The sequence below is a fragment of the Dipodomys merriami genome, unplaced genomic scaffold (assembly GCF_024711535.1).
Source record: "Dipodomys merriami isolate MVZ:Mamm:240054 unplaced genomic scaffold, mDipMer1.0.p SCAF_2, whole genome shotgun sequence".
NCBI classification, from domain to species: domain Eukaryota; kingdom Metazoa; phylum Chordata; class Mammalia; order Rodentia; family Heteromyidae; genus Dipodomys; species Dipodomys merriami.
The window spans coordinates 8,705,211-8,722,811 of NW_027203381.1; the positions used below are offsets into that span (position 1 = coordinate 8,705,211).

The 17,601-nt window shown below is 36.2% G+C and overlaps 1 protein-coding gene across 1 annotated transcript in view; it reads right to left on the reverse strand.

The window, feature by feature from the left end:
• The window catches only part of Phlpp1 (PH domain and leucine rich repeat protein phosphatase 1), a 171,761-nt gene that overhangs the window by 45,741 nt on the left and 108,419 nt on the right, over window positions 1-17,601 (reverse strand). The window contains exons 5-6 of the mRNA XM_070028994.1: window positions 1,567-1,713; window positions 509-739 (exon numbers count right to left, since the gene is read on the reverse strand). Coding sequence (XP_069885095.1) covers window positions 509-739; window positions 1,567-1,713 — 378 coding nt within the window. The remainder of the gene's footprint in view (window positions 1-508; window positions 740-1,566; window positions 1,714-17,601) is intronic.

Genomic DNA, 17,601 nt, shown 5'->3' on the forward strand with positions numbered 1-17,601 from the left:
ACCGACCTCCCCCCACAAAAAAAAAAGAATAGTAAACTAAGGAAGGATAAAGCTACTGGGTTGGAAGTGAAATTAAGTATAATTAATTGCTACATTATAGTAGGAAAATCAAAGGAAATTAATCATGCTAAATTCCTCAGATAAGCCACAACTAAGAAAGATTAAGAGAAAAATTTCCACCTTTCTCCAATTTTACCATTTTCATTCACTATGAATAATGCTGATTCAATGGCCTTATTCACTAATATAAATTATAACTCAGTTAAAATAAACAACGCATTCAAGACATAAGACATTTATCAATGACAATTTTTTAGAACAAGTTTCATGGTAGATCAAACCTTACTATTCTTCAGTATTTGTCCCTCTAAATGGAAATTGGACTAGGCACTAGTCAACTAACTAACCTGCCCCATTTCCTTTGACTAATCTCACCAAAAGGAATATAAACTATTCCACAAATATAATCCAACCATTCTGATGGGATACATTTCTCAAAAATACTTACCTTAGATCCACATGTTTAATATGAGGCATTCTTCTTAAAGACTGTAGCCTAAGGGTCTCCATACAGTTTCCAGACATACAAAGTTTATCCACAGCAGTCAATTTCTCCAGTACCTCTGGAATGTCAGTGAACTCATTGAATGAAAGACCAAGATAACTGAGCTGGTGCATGTTCTCCAACTCAGCAGGAAGGGACTGGAGAAAGTTTCCATCCAACAAAAAAGTCTGCAAGCTATTAAAGAAAATTTAAGAATTAAACAGAGAAGTACACAGTTTTATTAGCTATACTCCCATAAAGATCCTATTAGTTAAAATATGTACATTTTACAGAATGCATAAAGATAAGGCTGGGAGCAGGAATAGACATGGTAAAAACAGATCAGAATTAAGTACTATAACCTTTTCTTAGAAATGAAAATTATGACCAATTTTCTCAACTTGTATAGGCACAAATAGAAGCAACTTTAGTTAACTGCAGTGAGAACCGGCCCAAATACCATCTTTACTATTTCTTAAAATTAATTTCTAAGTCTTAAAATTCAATCTAACTCAGAAAATGAAAAAAATAATTCTCCCATGCTCAGGCACACTCACCCACAGGGAACTTCAAATCAAAGAAAGGGTTTTTTTTTCTTGTTGTTTTTGGTTTTTTGCTGGTCCTGGGACTTAAACTCTGGGCCTGGATACTATCCCTGAGTTTCTCTTACTCAAGGCTAGCACTCTACCTCTTGAGCCATGGCCCTACTTTTAGCTTTTTCTGTGATAGATTAAAGTAAAAGTCTCACAGACATTCCTGTCCCAGCTGACTTTGAACCATGATCCTCAGATCTCAGCCTCCTGAGTATCTAGGATTACAGGTATGAGCCTGGTGCCTGGCTCAAAACAAGGGCAAGAGTTTAGCTAAACTCTAACAAATGAACTTTCAACACATATCACAGGGTGCCTGGTGGCTAGGTTTGAGGCCAAGACTGATATAATCAACAAAATGTGCTATGAACCAATACACCTTTTCCTGAGGTTTCTGTTGGATTCCCCCACAATGTGATTTAAACTACGCACTTGTGCATAGCTCCAACAGCTGCTGGGACTGTTCGAAGGGCATTGCAAGATACATTCAGCTCTGCCAGTGTTGGAATACTGCAGACTGCTAATGGAAAGTTCCCTAGGTGATTATTGGAAAGGTTAAGACTCTTCAACTTGGTGAACCTATCACAATAAAACACAAACAGAAGAAACAAATGTTAGAAGTATAAAACCACATATTTTCAGCACAGCTTTAGAGATCATCTACCAAACTATACATTTGATATCATGGCCAGCATTTTATGTAAAATATAAACATGTTACAAACACACTTATTGCTCTCTAAGGTTAAGTATTTGAAGAGGTGAGTTCTATTGGAGTCATTTTTTAGCAGTATCTCAGTTTCACATAATTAACACCCAGGTAAATGACAAGAGTGAGGAGACCAGAGAGTAGGCAGTACTGGGAAGTTAGTTCTTCTGTTATCTCAGACAAGTCAAAATTTTCTGCTTATCTGAAATAAGAACAAATAACCAAAACTTGATTTTCTCCAGTCAGGATTTTGTAGTTCTAAACATTAGAACCAATGATCATTCCTCCATCTCAATCTAGCACTTGATACTGCTGCTCACATACCATTTGTGAAAAGCTCTTCTTATTTCACCATAGCCCTTTCCTAGTTGTCCCTTTCATTACTTAACAACTATTTTACTTGGATGGTAAATATAGACCTGTATTTTAAATTTTTGAAAATTAGGAAAGAATTACTTTTAGGAAGATACAGAGAAGGATGATTTCAAAACTAGTAATTACTCAAAAGTGGAAAGCAGAAAATTATCTTTTGGTGAAATATAGGTCAGTAACAGAACCGAGTATAATTAATCTACGCAAACAAATTTACTAGGACTCTATCACTGCTGAGTACTAAGAAGTAGTAGTAAATAGAGAGTGTAAAACAGACAAGCTTACATGGAAACAGGGTAGGACAAAGGACAATAATGGCCTCAAAGAGAAAAACAAAACAAAACACCAACAACTCATTCATTTTATGGATGTTTCTCTTGTTTTAAATGGCTACTAACTCAATGAAAAAACACTCCTGGACTTAAAAGAGGAAAACCCTCTATTCCATAGACCTAGAATTTCCAGCAGAACAAAACTACCTATGTATTCCTTATAGCTATAAAGCAGCAGCTAACTACCTGAAATAGTCCAAATTGAGATGTTCTCCAACTATAAGTACTGGTGGAATATCTTTTAGCCAAGATACTTGGAATTGCAAGTGTTTCAGATTTGAGGGGTTTTCAGATTTGGGAACATTAGTATAACTTTACTAGTTAAGTATTTTGAACCCAAAATGCTCCAAAATTCCAAGCATTTTTGGGTGTCCTGTTAACAAACAGTCAAAAAGTTTTAGATTCCAGAACATTTTCAGAGCTCAGATTTTAAAATTAAGGATTTCAAAAACTTAGGGAGAAAAACCCCACAATGTAAACTATCTTGTCTTTTTAAAGTAGTAATTTTATATACTGGATTAAATGAAAAAAATACAAAATGAATTTCACCTGTTTCTTTTTACTTTTTTTTTTTTAACATGGATCCACAAAGTTTAAAGTTACTTAAGTGTATTGCATTGTCCCATTTAAAAAAAAAATGCTTTCTCCATATCAGAAGTATGCAGAAGCCGGGCACCGGTGGCTCACGCCTGTAATCCTAGCTACTCAGGAGGCTGAGATCTGAGAATCAAACCACCAGAAAACCGGAAGTGGCGCTGTAGCTCCAGTGGTAGAGCACTCACCTTGAGCTGAAGAGCTGAGGGACAGCGCCCAGGCCCAGAGTTCAAGCCCCACAACCGACAAAACAAAACAAAACAAAACAAAAGAAGTATGCAGAACCCTGAATTCTCCACCCAACCAATCCAGCAATTGTTTCCAGGGTCTCTCCCTCCAACTATGAGTACGACCATAGGCACACACTGTGAGCTCTCAAGTGGGACATGAATGAAAAAACAGGACATGGATACTTGGAGTATTTGCATCTAAACTAGCAGAATCTAGTGCTCCCTAAGTCAGTCTGGAAAGATTGGCTTCATTTTCCAGAGTAAATAAAGTTTTCTTTAATGACAAATAGAACTCATATCCATTTGCCCTACAACAGAGCTCAGAGGAAAAGAAGGTCATATTCATGCAGAGCCTAATAAAGAGTAATCTTAGTTAACCATTAAAATAAAGTTATAAGACACAGTATTACAGAATTGCATGGAGCCAATGGCAATAGGTATTCCTAGGTGTTTAGACTCAGATTCAACTTATGACAAAGCTCCAAAGTACAGTTGCTTTTTATTACTGGCACAGACAAGTTCATATCCCTAAATAGACTGGACAACTTACAGAAACAGAACCTGTAACTGAAGTTTGTTTAACAAGCAAAGCCTGTAGTCCCTTCCAAACTAGGTCTATGTTCCTCATACCACAAAGTGAGTGATTGTTTGCCAGGGATGGGACACAGAGACAGAGGTCAAAAATGAGGACAGGAAAAAAATTGCAGAATGGAGACAGTAATAAAACAAATAGCCAAATCAATATAGCTTTCATTTGCATCTGCTACTCTATTTACAATGAAACAGAATTATATTTACAATAGCACTGTTTCTAGACATGAAGTATCAAAATTATCTATGTGTGTGATCTATTAATGTTTTCATTTTGTTCCTTTCTCCAACTTCACAGCTGTTTCTCCAAATAGTCATCATTTATTTGGCTTTATTTCCTAAACATTACAAACCATTTTGTATAGCTTAATATAAAGGACTATGCACATAAAATTTTGACAATGGATAAACTGAGTAAATAAGTATTAACAATAAAAGTAAAATTAAGCATGTCTTATGATCATGGTATGCCTAGAAAGGTAAAGAGGGCTGAAAAGCAATAAATGTACTTCCTTAAAACTGCTGATCAAGGCACATTGTATTCATAGATTGATCTGCTGAATTAACCCCTTAGTATAACTACTTAACAATAATAATAATGCTCTTAGAAACTGTTACTGAAGAAACAGAACAATAATTAATTTTGTCCCTATGTTTGTCTGGCTTTCTATTTAATCTAACCATATATCACATACGTGGTTTTGTCTGCCTTCACTTTACACTGATTTTTTTTTCCTTTCAGTTACTACATTTTGAGGCATAATCTCCCAAACTATATCCTTCGGCAAAATATTACCAAAAGGAAGAATACTTAAGTTTCTTAAATTAATCATAGTTAAAACATACCAATTCATACACCGAACTTCTTTTTTTTGGGGGGGGGCCCAGTCGTGGGGCCTCAACTCTGGGCATAGGTGCTGACCCTCAGCTCTTCAGCTCAAGGCTAGCGCTCTACCACTTGAGCCACAGTGCCACTTCCGGCTTTTTTCTTTTTGCTTATGTGGTGCTGAAGAATCGAACCCAGGGCCTCTGGCATGCAAGGCAAGCACTCTACCACTGAGCCACCTTCCCAGCCCTACACCCAACTTCTTTATCTTTATTAGATATAAATGTTTCAAAAATAGGTTAACCACAGTTCTATACACCTATTTCATGCTGCTAAACAAAAAAACAAAACAAAAAAAAAACTACTTGGGAGAAAATATTCCTTATTAAATAACATGAATTAACTTTTATACAAGGGCTACAAGGAAAAAAGCTACTGTACTCCAGTATCAAAGCTGAGAGAAAGAAAGAAATATATTCAAACAGTGTCATATCCTCCGGTACCGTTTTTCCTGGGCTTATCATGAATACAAGACCTGCTTAATTTTTCTCTCTTCCTTAGTATTTGCTCACTCAACCTATTCATGATCAAATACTTACGTATCTTTTATATTGAATTGTACAAGATGGCCAAATATATATGTGTATGTATATATAGGGATGCTTATAATTTATGTTAGTTTAAATTTATGTTAATGTGTATTTATATATAAATAGGTTATATATTTATGTTAATGTGATTTTTATTAACATAAATCATACTGTATATTATACAAGTATAATAGTGTGTGTGTGTGTGTGTGTGTGTGTGTGTGTGTGTGTGTGTGTGTGTGTGTGTGTGTGTGTGTGTGTGTGATTAGGAAATAAAACCAAAAACCAGTTGACTATTTGGAAAGTCTTCTTAATGACTTGGAAAACTAATTGTAAATATTTAGTAATTTTCCTTCCAAGAACTATGGATATTTAGGTTTACCTGGAAAACCCGATTGTAAAATAGAAGTATGATGGAAGTAGCTGTGGCTTTACCTTAATGGTAAGGCTCATGCAGTTAAGATGAATTCACTATATTTGTTTTTATTTCTTTGTTTGTACCAGTGGTAGGGCTTGAACTCAGGGCCTGAGAGCTGTCTCTTAGCTTTTTCACTCAAGGTTAGCGTCACTAGTTGAGCCACAGCTCCACTTCTAGATTTTTGGTGGTTAATTGGAGATAAGTCTCTTCCACTTTTCCTGCCCAGGCTGACCGTGAACCACCAGCCTCAGATCTTAGCCTCCTGAAAAGCTCAGATCACAAGTGTAAACCACCAGTGCCAAGTTTTATATTTGTTTTTAAAAGAAAGAATTTACGTTTATCACCCAAATAACACATGCAAATTTTAGCTAATAAATACATAGACGTCTAAAAATTCTCTCCTCCAGTTTTCTTTTTTTTTTTTGGGTCCGGTCGTGGGGCCTGAACTCTGGGCCTGGGCACTGTCCTTCAGCTCTTCAGCTCAAGGCTAGCACTCTACCACTTGAGCCACAGCACCACTTCCGGCTTTTTTTTTTTTTTTGCTTATGTGGTGCTGAGGAATAGAACCCAGGGCCTCAGGCATGCAAGGCAAGCACTCTACCACTGAGCCACCTTCCCAGCCCCTCTCCTCCATTTTTCTAAAACCCATCCTCCTGAGATAACTAGTGTGAATCATTTGGAACATATCCATATTGAAGAACTGATGAATGCCTACTAATCGATCTATAATTCTGAACTCTTAAAGGTTCTGCAAAATAAAAGGCCTTGCACTGACTTACACAGACTTACACAGTGGCAATGTCTGAAATGACTACATATCCATTTGTTCTCTCTAGAGAACACATTGTATTTTAATTGTTCCCATTATTTATTTTTTGCATATAAGGCTAGGTGGAAGTCTATTTTCTTTCTGGCAGCTAATTTCATTAGCACCATTTTCTATATGAATCACCAATTTTGGTGTTCAATTAAAATATACACACATACAAACACTGGAGAAAGAGGAGAACACAAGAGAGAGAGAGAGAGAGAAAGATAGTGTTGTTTCAGTAAAACAGACAAACACTTAAGTAAAAACAAGTTTAATTTATAAAGCGCACACTGCTCTTCTTCCTTACAGCTTGCTTTGTGATTTAAGTAAGCAAACTGCTTCAGTACGACCATCAGCTTCACAGAGTAATTTTTCTCTTTTATCTTCACAGGGACCAATCTCCAGAAGGTATCAAAATTCATTTTAAGAGGTTTAAGCACAATTATCCTTCAGAAACAGTTAAAGAAAAGAATGAGAAATCATTAATCAGCAACTTCCTTAACATAACTCCATGTTTTCTTCCAAATTATGACTCCTTTAGTGAAACGCTTTATTATCTTTTTTTTTTTTTTTTTTGGTCCAGTCGTGGGGCCTGAACTCTGGGCCTGGGCACTGTCCCTCAGCTCTTCAGCTCAAGGCTAGCGCTCTACCACTTGAGCCACAACGCCACTTCTGGCTTTTTTCTTTTTGCTTATGTGGTGCTGAGGAATCGAACCCAGGGCCTCATGCATGCAAGGCAAGCGCTCTACCACTGAGCTACCTTCCCAGCCCCCGCTTTATTATCTTATAGACCTAGTCCTACAGCCATGTCCCCATCTGGATGGGGACAAAAATGACATACAGGAACCTAAATATGCTTCAGAAGTTACATAAGAAAGCTATCTGAGACTAACCCCAAAGACATCTGAGACTAGCCCTGCTGGATGCAAAGGAAAGGAAAAACACAGCTTGCCTCATGTTGTTCTTACACTTGTCTGTGGCTGTGATGACAAGAGGAACATTTGACCCGTTAGGCCTGCCTCAGCATTACTGGTTACACCTACCTCTTAGAAGGCATGACTCAACTCCTTTGGCTTATATACTGCTCTCCACACACCCAAACTCTACTGCCCTGAAACTGAACTACCATCTCTTCATTTTTTGGTATAGCATGTCTCTTATTGTCCCTTTATGACTTTAGAAGTGAATTCACATGAATTTATGTATGTCCTTCTGTTCCAAGATTCCAGCAACACTATCAGCTGGCTTCCTAGGAAACACCTACCATATTTGTCTGAGAGGCTCAGCACCACATGAATGCTAATGTGGCATGTGACCAACTTCCCAACACTTGAGCCAAAATAAACAGAAACCACCCTATCTGAATTGTCATCATCATAAATGACTCTAGTTACAAGCAAAATAAGCTGTCACTTCATATGACTAGAAAACAAAATTATACACAGGCATTATTTTACTCATAAATATTAAAATTCATAACTATGAAAGAATCTGATCAAAATTTGAGCAACAGAATTGCTACAGACATAAAAATCCAATTCACAAATGCTGGAGATAGTTCATTGGAAGAGTCCACGCTTTATTATACCAGGCCCTGAGCTTGATCCTCAACATCAAAATACTAACAAACATAATCTTTATAAAAACAAAAAACCAAAAAAACAAAGGGCACATAGTGTTGGCAACAATGACAATAAGCAAAATGACAATAACCAAAAATCATTCCCTAAAGAGGCAACTTTTTATTTTAATCTTAATCTCTCTTTTAAAAGCAATTCAAGGGCTTATAATCCTAGCTACTCAGGAGGCTCAGATCTGAGGATCACAGTTTGAAGCCAATCCTGAGACTCTTATCTCCAATAAACTAATCAGAAAAATCTGGAAGAGGCACTATGGCTCAAGAGCCCTAGACTTGAGCACAAAGAAGCTCAGGGACAGTGTCCAGGCCTAGAGTTCAAGCCCTAGAGTTCAAGGACTGGCAAAGAAAATCAAGGATGGAAACATGGATCAAGTGGTAGAGTGCCTGCGTAGCAAGTGCAAGGCCCTGAGTTTAAATGTCAGATTGCCTCACATCCCCCCCCCCCAAAAAAAAGCAAGTAAATAGTATTTACTGCTTACGCTCTACATGTGAAATCCTAGGCTAGGTTAACCCTATAGATGTAATGGTGAACAAAGAAGGGGCTCCTGCCCATAAGACAGGGAAAGTATGTGCTGGGAGAGGCTCCCATGAATTGAATAAGTATGTTATCTTCTGATTCTTTAAAAAATTTCAGTATTAGAAGCAAAAGACAAGAAATATGCTGCCATGTTACAGTTAAACATATCTCATCTACTAAATGGGGCCTTAATTTATTCATCACCATATTCTATTATTTCTCACCAACATGTAATTGCCAGTGCCATTTGGAAGTTTAATATTAACCCTCGCAGTAGCAGAACAAATGACAATGTAAAAAGAAGAGCTCTGTACAAGTCAAAGAACATCACTTTTACTTCTCAAAGCAAAGACATGAAGATCACACAGTATGCTAGGATAAAACCCAGTTGAGTCACACAGGATATATAAAAGTGAGAATCAGACAGCTTCTATATCAAAGATATCATATTATCAAAGGGATAAGAAAGTGAGCATGAGCAAAAACCAGAGAGAATAGCTATGTCACGAAAATGTGCTTAGACATGAGTGGCTTAAGCTCTGTATCACAAACAAACCAAATGTATCTCCTAGTGAGGCCAAAGAAAAATCTATTACCCAACCTTTACTGGATACAGTACAAGGCTGATACTGAGATTAAACCATTCAACCACTAAACATTTACTGAATTTTTTTTACAATTTTTAAAATTGTGAAAATACGGTACAGAGGGGTTACAATTACATGAGCAAGTAATGAGTACATTTCTTATCAAGCATTGTTGCCTCTTCCTTTGTTTCCCCTTCCCATCCCATCCCTTCCCCTGCCCGCTCCCGCCCCTCCCCCAGCACCAAAGTTGTAAAGTTCGTTTTTCTTGTACATCTCATTGTTTTTGCAATGAGTCCACCGGTATCCCCATTTAAACAATTTGTTTTTTCCCTTCTCCTCCACAAATTATACCAACATCAAATACAGTGAAAACAGGGGTTCTTAACATAACCTCTGAGACACAAAAATTAGAGCTAGAAGCCAAACATGGCAACTCACACCTATTTACTCAATAGGCTGAGATCACAGTTCTAGGTCTGCCAAGCAAAAAGGCCTCATCTTAGCAGAAAATGCTGGGGGATTGGGGGGGGGGGAGGGCACATGCTTGTGATTCCAGCTATGAGGAATGCATAATTAGGAGCATCATAGTACAAGCTGACCTGGGGGAAAGAGTGAGACCTACACGAAAAATAATGAAAGCAAAAAGGGATGGGTCATGACTGAAGGGGTAAAGCACCAATCTAGCAAATGCAAGACCCTGTTTTAAGCCCCAATACCATCCCTACTTCCCTTCCCCTTAAAACAAACAAACAAAAACGGAAAAAAAAACAAAAAAAATGATCTATATTTCACCCTCCAGACACTTGAAACCATTTTATAAAGTAGAACATGAAAGCCTGGAGAAGAAAAAGAATATCATAAATGCTTACAGAGGAGAAATCTCTCTCTTAATCTGAAGAACATGAACAGGAAGAACTCAACAGACAGATAGTGACTAGAAAACAGAACATTTGAAGAAAACAGTATGATGACTATTTCTAAACATTACCAAACACTGTGAAGACTTCTGGGCCCTATAACTGGAAGTTCCAAATGAACAGACCCCTGATGCCAAACAGGTACCTGTCCTTCTAGTAAACACACAGGTGGTCCTGATGTAGGCATTTCATGAGTCATTTTTTTAATTTATAAAGTAAAAACTACAAGGCATACTTGGGAAATATGAAGTGGGCCTGATTATTAAGGAAAGAGAACTTCATATGGCTGTAAAAGTTGTACATCAAAATGGACACACTGGCATATGCATATGCCTAGAAAAACTTTGATCTAAGAAGGGACATTGTCTATCCTAGGATACAGATTTATGTTTCACAGAATTTTCATCTCCCTTCCCACTGTTGCACGATAGGCAGATACACACACGATGGCATAAAAGTATCCTACTCTGACAGAAAAATTTAAAATAGGAGGAAAAGAAAAACTATTTTAAAAGTTAGGCCTTCCCTAAAGCATTTTTCTTGTTATTATTAGGTCCAAAACCACCACCATCAATATCCTGCCAGCTATACAGTCATCATCTTAACCTATCAGGGGAAATAACACCACCAGACTCTTTCAAAGCTCCATTACTACAGAACATGGTAACATCAAAATGATAGTCACTCAGAAAAAACAGAAACTCTTGTAGTTTGTTAGCTTACAAAAGGTATGTGTAGGTAGGTGCGTGCGTGCGTGCGTGTGTGCGTGCGTGCGTGCGTGCGTGCGTGCGTGTGTGTGTGTGTGTGTTGTCTGAATATGGTAGAATTTTGTCTGGGATAAGGAAAAGAAGAAAACATTATTGTTCCAGCAGTGTTCTCATACTGGTTACCAGAAAATTACTTCAGAAGCCATTAGATTCCCCACTTATGATAATATTCATCACTGATAACCATGGAGCCCTCTTAACACCACATTCATCATTGTGCACCAGAGCTATGAGGAGGGAAAGGTTGATTCCCAGAGACAAATACGTATCTACAAACTCTGTTTAGCATTGTTAGGCTAAAGCTTAGAGAGTACAGTGAAAAGCTTAACTAAAACCACAGAAGGAGCCGGCTGTGGTGGTGCACACCGGTAATCAACGAGGAGGATGAGGCAGAAAGATCATTAGTTTGAGACCAGCCTGAGCTACACCTTAAAAAACAAACAAACATCATCAACAACAAAAACCACAGAAGGAAGTAGGCGAGATATAAGAAATCAATTGAATCAGGCTAAGGTTTTAAAGCTATCTCTCCCAGCAACATACTATTTTAAAGTGGGGGAAAAGTTAAAGAACATCTTAAATGATCCCAAGAAGTCAGTGGGGCAAAGTGTAATTTAGTACAGCCTGGCTAATAAGTAAAATCCTTTGTTTCCCTTTAAGCTCCTCTTCAAAATGTGCTATCTGAATAAAGAAGAAAATGGGTCATTATTGCCAGAAATGAGGTTGGCAGCAGAAAACCAAAGGCTATACAATCTCAGTGCTCCAAGTACCCTGGAAAGGCTTCTCTTTGATCAAATGCTCAGGGAAGGAAAGTGGGAATCCTGTGAAATGCAAATCTTCCCAAGAGGATCAGAATTCCATCTACAAAGCAAACTAAGAGGAACTTCCAGTGCTGGGAACAGTTAAGTGGGGAAAAAAAAAGACATATATATATGTATATGTATATATATATATATATATATATATATATATATATATATATATATATATATATATATAGGATTCTGAACATTAAAAGTTTAATGATTTGCTTAATCTAGCAGGCCCAGAAACAGATAAGAGATGCCAGGTCTTCTGAAACATAGTCACAGCTAGATCATTGCTATCTTCTGACATCCATATATGCTATGAAATTCCTTTCACATGCAGCAAGCCTCCCTAAATTCCCATAGTGGAAATTCCTTCCCAAGATTTGCTCTTCCCCTGAGCAGCACTTGTGCTGCATGTTTTCTTCTTTAACTATGAACAATGAGTCTACTTGTTTACCTATATGAGAGTATGTTTAAAGAACCTGAACCTGTCCTCACTACTACAGTCATAGTCAAATTTTGGAAATGGGCTGTAAAAATATTTTAGCATGTCATTCCTTATTCCACTATGCTATAATTTATTCCTACTTCCACTAAAAGGAGTTTTCAGAAATTACTGAGAAAACAAAACCTGAAATCCCTCTTACAACAAAAATGAAAACGTGAATGTCTAGTAAGGATAATTAACACTAAAAGACTTTCTATCTCAAAATAACAAGATTTCCCAAAGAATTGAATAGGAAATAAAGTCATTTGTTTTCTACTCTATGGGAACTAAAACAAAGATTTGAGCCAAGAAGGCATAATTGTGAGAAACTCATAATTTTTCTGTAACTTTCATTCTATTACAAACCCACACCCTTGCACATTTAACTCAACTTCATTCTATCTCCCCTACTGTTTTCCCATTTGATAAAGTCCCTGCACCCATCTCTCGTATTCCTTTCAGCTAAAACAAACCACGTCTAATCAGGGCTGAATCATTTCATTCCTCTAAGTTGTTCACTCACTCCTTCCTTTACCCAAAGGTAATATTTACCTTATTTAGATGGCATCATACCCTATTTATACTGCAGCCTCTAAGATACAGACCTAGTTCACTGATATTGATTAGGTGTCAAGATGTATAATGTTATTAATCAAAAATCATTCTAAATGACTGTGGTTGCCTTAAAATGGTCAACTGAGTGTTACATACACTTTACATTGCTCTACCCTTATCATCAAGAATTAAAAAAAAAAAAAAAAAAAAGTCAGTTCCCATGGCTCATACTTGTAATCCTAGCTGCCAAGGAGGCTAACAGCAGAGGATCTAGATTAAAAGCCAGACCAAGCAGAAAGTTCATGAAGCTCTATCTCAAATTAATCAATGAAATGCCAGACCCGAGGCGTGGCTCAAGTGGTAGAGTACCATCTGTGAGCAAGAATATGCCAGGCACTGAGGCCAAGTCCTGGTAAGGGAGTGAGGTATTGATTTATTAATTTTTTTGAAAGCTAACAATTAGATGTGGAAAAGGACACATGGAATTGGAAATACACCAAAAGCTTCAAGGAATAGAAGTCCTCGCAAATATGCTCTGAAAGGAGGGCAGCATTCTCTAGCTTGTCTCTCAGCCTGATAGTGGTGAAGGGCTACTAGGGGTAGCACATTCTTGCAAGGAGAGAGACAAGGCATTTTTAGAGAAATGGATTTTAATTCCATGCTGCCCATTTAAAATTTAATGTCTCCTTTTGCAACTACCAAGCCTTTGGCTATAAATTTTTCCTCATATGGTGTTTTCTAAATTGTTTCACTGTGCTTACTTCTCATCATGCCTTCCACACCAAAGAGAAATAAGATGAATTACCAGCCTCACTTCCTTCTACAAGTTGGCTACAGATACCACTGACAAAGAAGTGGAGTATAGTTAACATTGAAGTAAACAACAATTCCCACCCACTCACATGTTCATTCATTTATAGTGCACATTTAATGTTTTACCTCATCACAGTAACTACTTCTTAAGAAGACCTGATTCCTTCTCTGTAGGAATCCAAAGCCAAGCACAGATAACAGGATAAATAGACAAAACAGTTAAATAAGAAAAGTAACAACATCAATGATTTCTCTATGGGAACTACAGGGTAAATCACTAAATGTAAACAAAAGTAATCTTGTAATCTTAAGTAACAAAGGTAACAAAGTTATTTCCTATGTGATCTACATTGAGAGTCACTAAATGTAATGAAGTCTTTTAGAATTAAGGCAATACTGTTAATCTTATGATTATAAGATCTTTACCAAAAAATAGTATTTTAAATTGTTGCATAGAATTTTATAAACATGGGAGGAGACAATAGCAACAAACAACAAAATTTAGTATTCAAATGAAAATAATTTTTAAAAGAAAGCTGATGGCTTTGTATATGGTTTACTGTCAGGTATGGTAAAAACCATTAGTAATCCACACACAAGCATTCAAGTCTTTTAAAGTACCAGTCTCTAAAGAAATTAAAGTTATTACTCTCCCTACAAAAGCAGGGAAAGAGTCAGGCACCTTTACTGTGCTAAATTTGTTTCTTGTACCATATTTGCCTACAAATGGCAAAAGCTACAAAGCAGATTCATTTCCTTTGTTAATGGAATCTATAATAATTTTTATTTATGAAGTGATTTATAATTTGTCTGATTTCCCACATATAGGGTTAAACAATTTAAATGCATTTCAAAGATCATCAGTATGTATTAAACCTAGACGTATCTCCAAATGAGATAGGTAGAAATTATTAAAGTGTCAAACACTTAGGTTTTACTACTTTAAAATTAGTCTTCATTTTTCCTGAGGTAGCATGTACATATAAAAATACATATGTTTTACCCTACTAACATGTCTTACAGCAATGACAACTGACAGGTAATGATTCTTAAGAGGAAAAAAGATTTAAAAAGAAGAGTTTGCAGTTGGGTGCCTGTAATCCTAACTACTCAGGAAGCTAAGATCTCAGGATCAAGGTTCAAAGTTAGCCCTGGCAGGAAAGTACATGAGACTCATCACAAGTTAATCACCAAAAAGCAGGTAGTGGAGCTGTGGCTCAAGTGTAGAATACTAGGTCTTACACACAAAAATTAAGGAACCGAGTCAAGGACTTGAGTTTAAGCCATGTCCACACATAGATACACACACAAAAGTTTTGCTTTCCTGCCACTCATGAACTCTAGATCCTTCAGTGATCCTACACATGAAATCTTAAAAAAAATTAATAAATAATTATAAACACAAAACTAAATATATCAGTATGATAAAATGTCTAAAAAAAACCCTATTACAATGAGAGTAATACATGGCAAATTTAAAGGAGCTAAACTTATGTATATAATAAAATGTTTGAACCCATTATAACTCAGTACAATTATATTCATAATACTTTGCTATTATATTGTAAACTGTAAAACTAAAACATAGGGAAAAGTTACAGTCCTTGCTTTAAATCAGCAGAAAGCTGTCCTACACTTCATTGATTCTACAAGAAACAATCTATTTTATTAAAAACCATTCTTACAAAACCATACTAAAGCTACCAACACAACCATGTTTACTGCAGCATTATTTACCATAGCTAAGATATGGAGCCAACCCAGACGCCCCTCAGTAGATGAATGGATCAAGAAAATGTGGTATATATACACAATGGAATTCTATTCCTCCATCAGAAAGAATGACATTGCCCCATTTGTTAGGAAATGGAAAGACTTGGGAAAAATTATATTAAGTGAAGTAAGCCAGGCCCAAAGAAACATAGGTCCCATGGTTTCCCTTATTTGCAATAACTAGTATATATCTAAAACAAGCAGAAAAGGTCAGATAAGTTGATCTTAGGTGAAATGAACCCCAAGATAAGTATTCAAATGTTTTTTTCTTTCTTGTGATTGTTTCTAACATATTTATAAGATGATTTCTTTGTTGCTTTGTATCCCTCCCCCATGGTATAACCCCTGCTTTCATTGTATTTGATGTTGGTATAATTTGTAGAGGGGAAGGGCAAAAACAAACCATTTAAATAGGGATACAGGTGGACCCATTGCAACAAGTCCTAATGCTGAAAAACAAACTTTACAACTTTGTCTGGGCGGGTCGGGGTGGGGAGGGGGGAGGGATGGGAAAGGGAAACAAAGGAGGAGGCAACAAGTACTCATTACCTTGCCCATGTAATTGTAACCCCTCTGTATGGTATTTTCACAATAAAAAATTTAAAAATAAAATAAATAAAAATTAAAAAAACATTCTTTATGGAAAACAATAACAATCCTGTATTAAGACTATGCGAGTCATCTAAGATATAGGTGCCTATATGTAAAATAAAATCTATTAATAAAACAAAGATGTAAATAATATACTGTAATTTTAGTGACATAATCACAAAGATATTAAATATCCAAATTATTACTCTGATGTTTGTCTCTCCTCTATATTTTGAACAGACGAAGAGTTTTGATGCCAATAAAGAACAAACAAACAGCAGTAGATCCAAGAACAATGTTTTTCCTCTCAAACTGCCAACTTGTATGTGTACATCAGCATGCCATTTTTCTAGATTTAGAACACTGGAGGAAGTTCCAATTTAAATTCTCTGTAAAAATAGCTCATTTGCTTAAAGAAAAAATTTACAATTATAAGGAAAAGTAATAAAATATGTGCTTACAGTAAGAATCTCTCTACCTAGTCTAACTGCAATCTTCTTAAAAGTTTCTCCCCAGAAATCTATCCTAACATTAAGTCTCTGATACTTAGGTAAAAATATAAAAATAAATTATCTTAACATATACAATTATTTTCATATACAAACAATAAGCAATTACTATGTGACTTATCTCAAAACCATCACACCACCACACCAACTATATAAACATTTAAAAAGTACATTGAGGCTTTCTGAAGTACAAATGTGACTTTCTTAAATTAAAAGCAATGCCAGGAATTAAAGTTGTAATTTATATGTGTGTATGTGTGTATACAGACATGTATGTGTGTATATATTATGTATATGGTAATTATATATACTTATTACTTTGAAAATATGTCATTCAAATACTCAAAAATGGAGAGGAAAATACCTCATAGTAACGTGTGGTATAAAACAAAGTAATCTGTAAACAAAGGAGGAGGCTGCAATGCTTGATAAGAAATGTACTCATTATCTTGCCCATGTAATTGTAACCCCACTGTACAGTATGTTCACTAAAAATAAAAATTAAAAATTAAAAAAAAAACAAAAAAACGAAGTAATTTAAAGTCTAAAAGTCTAGTTTTTTCTGAAGATAAGCAGTTCCTGAGCCCTCATATGCTATTCCTTCAGGCCTACCTTTCCCAGAGGGCAAAAGAAAGAACAAAAATACACCCTTTTATTGTAGTGTAAAACTTAAAACCCTTCCATCTTAAACTAAAACATGGCTCCTATCACACACTATAAAGCATAACCTAATAAATAACATATTACTTGCTATGTTCTTTTCACAAAGAAACAAATGAAAAAAGCCGGACCCACACACATATTATGTGACAAACTTATAGCACATCAGACAGGAAAAACCAATTTATGGTAATAGAAGCCAGGGCAATGATCATCTTTGGGTAACAAGAAAGGCAGAATGAGAGCTTCTAGGGTGCTGGTAATACTCTATTTCTCAGCATGGGCATTGGTTGTATGGATGGGTGCAGTTGATGGAAATCCCCCAAGGTGCACAATACTATTTATAACTATTCTATTTTTTTGTTATATTA